This window comes from Dicentrarchus labrax, unplaced genomic scaffold, assembly GCF_905237075.1.
Source record: "Dicentrarchus labrax unplaced genomic scaffold, dlabrax2021, whole genome shotgun sequence".
Lineage (NCBI taxonomy): Eukaryota > Metazoa > Chordata > Actinopteri > Moronidae > Dicentrarchus > Dicentrarchus labrax.
The window spans coordinates 5265254-5273412 of NW_026136710.1; the positions used below are offsets into that span (position 1 = coordinate 5265254).

General features: G+C 40.4%; 1 protein-coding gene across 4 annotated transcripts in view; it reads left to right on the forward strand.

Annotated features, from left to right (window-relative positions):
• The window catches only part of arhgef28a (Rho guanine nucleotide exchange factor (GEF) 28a), a 40978-nt gene extending 33372 nt beyond the window's left edge, over positions 1-7606 (forward strand). For all 4 annotated transcript variants that reach the window (XM_051411708.1, XM_051411709.1, XM_051411711.1 and 1 more), the window contains 2 exons: positions 851-1136; positions 5443-7606. In XM_051411708.1, coding sequence (XP_051267668.1) covers positions 851-1136; positions 5443-5618 — 462 coding nt within the window. In that variant the 3' untranslated portion in view covers positions 5619-7606. The remainder of the gene's footprint in view (positions 1-850; positions 1137-5442) is intronic.
• The last annotated feature ends 553 nt before the right edge of the window (positions 7607-8159 follow it).

Consider the following 8159-nt stretch of genomic DNA (forward strand, 5'->3'; position numbering starts at 1 on the left):
AGCTATGTTGCCTCTGCTCAGCAGTGGAAAGGAGGCCTTGTTGATGGGAAGATGGAGCTGGAGAGAGGGGTTATTAGGAGAGGACAGGAGGAGGGGATGCAGGGGCCTTGAGCAATCTGCAGCAGTGACACCTTTCACTGCACATTAAAGAGTCACTTCACCCAGATGATAAACATTTTTTCCCACTCACCTTCGGTTGTATTTGGTCATGCATTTAAGTTTTATATGTCCCGGGTTTGAGATATCCAGCGCTGAAAGTGTTTTTTTAGAAATAGCCTCTGCGTATCCTGGACAATAGTCCCTATAAAAACAGTAAAGTCCAATCAGAGTAAGTCATTTTTAAATGCTGTGAGGTACAAGTGAAATTCTATTCATTTCCACTGCATCAGGGTGGAGGCTGAAATGTCAGACACAGATATCTAAAAGCCTGGACAAATAAAACCAAAATAAAAAAAAAAATAAATAAATAAATATATATGTGTATTTATATATATATATATATATATATATAAATACTAGCACCCAGTGAAGCACCCAAAACCAGCCTTTTTAATTATAGTTTTAGAGAAACTGATCTAAAGGTCTGTTAACAGAGCCTTTTATAGGTTGTACCCGTTAAATAAAATGTGTTTCCTGCTCCCTCATGCAAATGCCTCAGTGCATTACAAAGGTGCATTGTTGAATGGTTTCACAGGTGTAGAAACCATGCAGTCCATCAGCGTTCCTGCTTTAGAATCTCTCATCCAGGAAAGAATATGAGCTTCATCTGATTGTCCGTTGGCTGTGCTCTTGATATTCATCTTTCAGCTTTGTTTCAAAATGTGACCATGACATTTTCTCTCTCCCTCAGGACTCAGCACCAAGTCAGTCAAGAGACCACGCTGGTAACGGCTCTGTGTTTGTGAATGAGGCCGCGTTCGCCGGCACCAGCGTCAACAACCGCCACGTCCACCACAAAAGAATCGACCCCAGCGCGCACAATTGTCTCAACACCCTGCTGGCAAGATCCAACAGCAGACAGAGCCCCTTAGCTAAAACTCCCCTCAGTCCACACTCAGAGTCCCAGGGATGGGTGATGGGGTCGGGATACCTCTACAACCCTGCAGGAAGGCTTGGACTGCAGCATGCGCCGAGTGGTAAGAATTACCCCCAAGATCATGTTTTATCATCCGTTGTAGAGGGGAAGTTTAAAGCAAAACACAAATTAAATGGCAACTAGGGGCTCATGAGGGATCGTATTTAATACATGCTATGTGAGATGGTTTCATATATGTATTCATATTGGCCTGGTGTGTTGACGAGGGCTGTAACTAAGAATCATTTTCATTATCTGCTGATTATTTTCTACATTAATCGCTTTAAATTTCTTGAAGCTCAAAGTTAAAATATCTTGTTTTGTCCAACAATCAGTTCAGTTTAACATCACACATCCTATCCTTTTGGGCTTGTGACTCCTTAAAGAAGCAGTGTTTACTTGTATACAGGCATCACAGGTGTTAGAAGTGTAAGTTTTTACTTCAACATTTCTCAGATTGTCTCATTTGAATAAATTTTTTAGGCACAAAGAGCTAAAACTATCACATATAGGAGAGCATAAAAAATATATAACTATAGAGAATGTTTGGTTTTGCATGAATAAATGATTATTCTTCTGCCAATCAACTAATTGATTAATTTACTATTTGTTCCAGATCCAGTGTAGACACAATTTTGTTAAGGTTTTAACTTTTTGAGTAATAAAAGGTAAAGAAACCACAACTACAGAGAAGCAGTGGGCACTAAAGTACCTTAATTTCCATATTAATGAGGAAAAATAGATTTTTATAAGCTGTTTTTGTGGCTAATAGGTAACCTAACCTAACCATCTGTGAGAGGAAGTAAGTTGCCATAGAAAAACTCTGCTAATGAATGCATCCAATAGCCCAATTTCTAATTTTCATTACTGGTTATGTTTAATATTCTGTATATTAGTGCTAATGGCATGATATTACACAGCTCAAGGACCTCTCCTATTGGACAGTAGTGCGCTGTTATCATAATGTCCCTGCTGCTCAACATAAATGAGAAATCTGCTACCTGTGAGAATGTAAACAAACCCTCTGCCTGCACTGGTTTCACCCATATATGTGAGAGCATACTGTAACACACACACACACACACACACACACACACACACACACACACACACACACACACACACACACACACATACTCTGCTCTCAAGGCTGTATCCCTGGTGAGGCCTTGTCTGTCCTTCCTCTCAGTTAATCAGTGTCTCCTGACAAAGGAACCCCTCCTCCTCCTTCTCCTCCTCCTCCTCCTCCCCCCACCACCTCCACCTGCACCAGCAACCAGCCTGGGCCCTCGCCTGCCAAAGGAAAATAAAAATCAATGGTTCCTCTATCTATCGACTGGCAGGGCAGACAACGGCATGTGAATCACAGTTCACAGGCGATGGCTGACTGATTGGGACATCGATCTGAAAAAAATCTTTATAAAACTCATTACAGCATGACTTGTCATCGCATCAGGCAAAGGGAGGGGGGAGGTGCGAGGAGGGGAATGAGAGATGCAGACACGTATTACTGTAATCTACGTTTCACTCGCGAGGTGTCGGCTACATTCTCACATTCGCCCATCCCCATTCCTAATCCATTCATGCACAAGCTCATTTTCATGTTCACGCCAGGCGGGGGCAAATTACAGGTTACATGTGTCCCATCCCTCAGCCCTGAGCCGCAGTTTCTGGTATTGTTTACCAGCTTTAGCAGGCAGCACAATCTCTTCCTCATTGATCAGCTTATTAACCTTTCCTCGTTATTGAGCACACACAAGCCCCAGTGAAACCTGAGTCACTTGTTAACAAGCCCGGAGTGTATACTTGGCTGCCATCTACATTGCAGGGTGCGTTCCAGCTGACATATTCCCACAATGCATTCCTCAGTGGATCCCATGAGGGCCTGCAATGACACTGAATAATATTTCCCAATCTTCGCATAATTTGTCATTAGATTTAAACCTCTATGAGGAGTCATTTTAGTGTTTTATGTGCAATTGCAGATTTTAAGACTTCCTTTTACAACCTCATACTGGATCACGCACTGCCCGGTATGCGGAGGAACCTGGTATCTCTTTATTTCGTGTGAAAAGAAAAGGAATCCCTTTCAAATGCAAATTCTCCATTCTGCTGTCAGTCACATGGATCAAATCTTGCTTCTCATCCTTACCTGAGCATGTGAAGATTTCTTCTCATGCACTCACGCACACAGATACAAATACACACCCTTTTTTCATTCAGTGGATTTCCATAATTCGTTCATGCACAATGTAATCTTGGGGAACCAGTTGGATGGAATTTTCTCAAATGACGTCTCATCTGATGAGTCGCATTAGGTTTTTTGTTGCTCACCTTTTCACACAAAAGAGCATCGTGAATAGGTGGAAGAAGAAAAGAGAGATGAAACTGGATGCTTTGTACAGTATGCAGATTCATTCACAACTTGTATAGTATGTTGCTTGATGCACAAACCTGATATGTGACTTTCTAACAAAGCTTGGGGCTGCACAGTAATGGCTAAATGATACTAATAATTATTTTACTCAATACTGAGATCATGACTAGCGTAGAATAGATTTGAAAATAACTTTTTCGTCCCACCAGAGCAGGAATTTGTCTGTTTTACCAATCCAGACAATAAGCACAGTAAAAACAATAGACAAAATAGATTCAAAAAAAAAAAAAGCGTCACAAATAATCAGCAATACAGCATTATAAATGCAAAAGTTGATACCATTTAATAAAATTTCCCAGTATTTTAGTGCTGTTTGTTTATTATATTAATTGTACACGGCACAATTTCTTATAAATCATTTGGTTTACCAAAGGGGTTGTATAGCAATGTTCAGAAGGCTTTAACTCAAATTCAGAATGGAGGTGTTTTCCTGTGTACAACAGCATTTTATATATTATCTAATGATATGGCAACCTACAATTTTCCAGGTTGTTCTACCAGCCCTAGCCAACTGGTTTGCGAGAGCTGGGTAAGAATACCAGACTAGAGATATTTAAATACAGATATTAAGGATGCACTCTATTAGACTTTGGGGAACCTTTTGACTGACACCAAAATCCTTAATCTCTGTTTACAGGAGTACTACTGCAAAGTTTGGTAAATTTCCTCAAGAGATGAGATCAATGAGATCAACATTGATCAGCAGGAGACTAGATTACACAATTCTTCCAACATACCTGGCCCAAACAGTCATGCCATTCTTACAAAACAGACCAACAATCAGTCATATCAGCATTTTCATACAGCTTATCATTATGATCTTGCAGTTGCATTTCATTGATGTAGACAGCATAACAATCAGTGTTTAGGCCCAAACAGTTTTTTTTCCCTCTTCAAATGTCCGGCAGCCCTAACAAATAGGTTTTTTTCTTTAAATAGCATGCATTTGCTGTCTGTGTTGTAACATATTAATGATGCTGAAATCTTATTACTTCATGGATAAAGCTTTTAGACAGAGATTGAGCGTTTGTATCATCCGGGTGCACACTGATGTCTCATCTATCAGAGGCCCGGCCTATATGGTGGCTTAACAGAGCTACTCTAACAGACTCTTATATAATTAATCAAAGAGAGACACTTTTCTACAGGGACACAATGAGGCAATTTATAGTTCGCGCCATCTGTTACCATGACAGCACACCTGCCCTAATGCTAGAGAGCACCCACCATGCACACAAATGTAAGAATGCAAGCACATACACAAACAGAGACACACGCGTTCTTAACTGGATAGCATCCATAAAAACACATTCTCTTTCAGATCTCCTATAATTGAATAATAATGTTATTGATCCTTGAGGGAAACAACCCTGAAGCTGGGGCTCAAAAACACTTGAGCAGGCCATATGTTTGCCGACTCACAAAGGTCTGAATCCTTGTTATCTGGTTGAAGGCTGCTCTCACCTAGATATTTGTTCATCTTTCCTTTTTTCCGGCCCCTTGTTTTTTCTCATCACTTCTTGTTAACTGTCAAGTGTGAGGAGGCAGGTGTCAGCAAATCCCGACCATGACGATTGATTATGTTGACAAAGATAATGATAAAAGTGACACCTCTAAGTAGAAGGGAAATGATGGATAGCATGAACATCTTTTTGTTTTCACTCTTGATTCTCATGCTCCGGTGCAGGAGGGAGCAGCAGGCTGAGCTGCAGCAGCTGTGGTTGATCTATATGCAGTTTGTGATTAGATGAGTGGGCTAAACAATTAGACTGAGCTCATTAAACAAGTGGCTGCACGTCCCATCCTGGTGATTATTTATCAGTGGATAGTAAATGATGAGGTCTCTTTAATTTGACTTTGGTCAATGTATTATCAGTGTCAGTAGCTGCAGTATAATTGTGTTTTTTTTTGTGTGTGTGTGCCCACTCAGATCACAACAGTTACAGCTACAATGGGGAGACCTGGTCGTCGACAGCAAGCGGAACCGACCCATATCCGGTGCTCCCGCATCCCGGTAACCCTCAGCTGGATCTCAGTGCACTGGTTTCTATGGAGACTGACAGCGGTGGGGAGGAGGGCGGCGAAGAAACCATTGTGTACCTCTGAATGTTGATACATTTCAGAAACTCTATAAACAGCCAACCCAGCACTTAGAAAACGATAAAGACATTCATGAAGCATCAGGATTGGATCCAGGATGGCTTCAGAAAGCCTTTCTCACTTTTACGTCTTGCATCATGCTTTTTTTTTTTTATATTTGAAAGATTGTTTTGTGGTGTTTTTTTGCAAAGTGTAAAGTTACTGGAAACATGGAGAAAAAACGTGTCATGCACCTTAGCTCGAGGCACCACTGGGTGTTAAATGTCTCTTTATTTTCAGTTTTTTCTGTGTGTGTGTGTGTGTGTGGTCTTTATCGACTGGGTCCCTGCAGCAACACCGTTAACCTTTCCACCTTCTTCTTACTGTCCCTCCCACACTGCCTTCCTTTCTCAGGTCCCACATATCTCGTCCCTTGAGCGCTCTATTTAATAAATTTACCACAAGAGGAGAAAAAGCGTCCGAATATCAGCAGAACATCAGGCTGCATCTCTCTAGTGGGTGATGTCTTGGAGTAAACTCCCCCTCTTTCATTTATCAGACAGGCTTTGTTTATGTACGAGCCGAATGTGAAGCACAAAACATTAGGATTGAAAGATGAGGTGCGACAGCATCAGTCCCACTTTTTTCAGACTCGCTGCCTGTAGCCATCATTTATTTCTTTTTATCTGTAGCATGTTTTTCTTGTTATGAGACATAAGCCCGTGTGGTTTTGAGAGAGTTGTTGCAGCTGTGCTAATATGTCATGCTAATATGTTTTAACAGAGTGCACAGATTGAACCCGCAAAAGACTGAGGAAACACGTTCTGAGCACAACTCCTCCTGTGAAAAGGGAAAGGAAGTTTTGGTGCGGGAATATGAACAGGAAAACATGTTGGGTCAAACCATTTTTTAGCACCAGTGTATTTTTTTTGCAGCAATTTTCATGACAAATGTCTGACTACATTTTTGTTTTTGTTTTCTTTCACTCCGTCATTTCTACCCACACTAGCAGCATGGTTCTAGGGAAGGAAACACAGTCCAACAGTTTGGTCCAGACTGAAATATCTCAAAAACTGTTGGACTGCCATGAAATTTTAACATTCATGGGTATAAATCATGATGTTGGTGATTCTATGACTTTTCCTGTAGTGCCACCATTAGACAGTGTTTTTTTTTTTTTTTGGATGGATTGTCATGAAATTTGTCATGCCGTGTCCCCCTCAGGTTAAATTATAATTATGTTGGTAATCCCCTTACTTTTCATTTAGCGCCACCATCAGGTCATAATTTCAATTTGTTCAGTGCTTTGGTTTATGATCAAAAGCACCTAAAAAAAAACTAATGACATTCCCGTCAGCCTCGGCTACTTTGTGCTTAGTTTTAATTAGCAAACGTTAGCATGCTAACACCCTAAACTAAGCTTGTGAGCATGTTAAACATTATGCATGCTTGACATCAGCAACGTCATTGTTGGCATGCTGAGATTAGCATTCAGCTCAAAGCACTGTGCCTTAGTATAGCCTCACAGAGCCGCTGTAAACAGAGGAAGATATTGTCCTGAATTTGTCACAACCATCCAGAACAATATGAAGTTGCCTTATTGATACTGTCATGCTTAACACTAAACTATTACACTTGAATATTCATGTAGTATATTTACATATTATCTCTCATGGGCATTTTATGTGTAACGAGGTCCCTGTGCCAATGCTTTAGATGTCTTTAGGTGTTTTTTTACAGACGCTATAAAAGATTGGTTTAATTACTGTTGTAGTTTCCTAATGGGACAATAAGGCAGTGGCAGTATTTGGATGTGACTATACCATGTATATATGTTTGCTTTTATTTATTTATTACATTACAAAGAGTTTTCATGTTTTACAGTGCTTTATGAAGGGTTGTATTGTACATAGAAGTTTACCTGCGTGAACAGATGAACAGGTGTGTATTCGTTCGTTCGTGTTGTGTGCTCAGACGTGGCTGTATTGATAAAATTACTTTTATTGAACTTGAAACAGTGCTTTGTTTTTCTTTAGGCTTTTAAATGGGGCTCAGTGAAACAGCTTGAAACACAAACACAATGTTCAGCCTGGGTACAAGTATCACCTCAGTTTAATGGTCTGAATGTGAAGCGTCTCCAACATTGTAAACAGATGTGTGAGCGAGAAGCCTGTTCAGTTGCCAGCAGTGACAGGTGGTAGACCAGGTGCATGAATGTCAATGATTTCCTGTCTGACTGTACCTCTGAATTGAAGTCACGAAAAACACATCAGTATTGGATGAACAAGATATGTTGTGCAGCAACTAACAGCCAAGTCACCTAATTTGTGTGTCATTACGTTTTTATTTTATTTCTGAATCCAATTTATGGGTAAATATAAATATTGCCACTAATCAAAGCCTGTCTCTCTAAGGCTTAAAATAAAAGCAGAGATGCCTCAACTGGAGTTCCCAGGCTTTCCCCTGACAGCAATAATGTATTTCATATGCTCCACCTGTGTCTCTGTTGCTCTTTCCATTTTAGACATAAGAGCAGATGCCTGAGATCAACAGGGTGCCTGCTCTTCC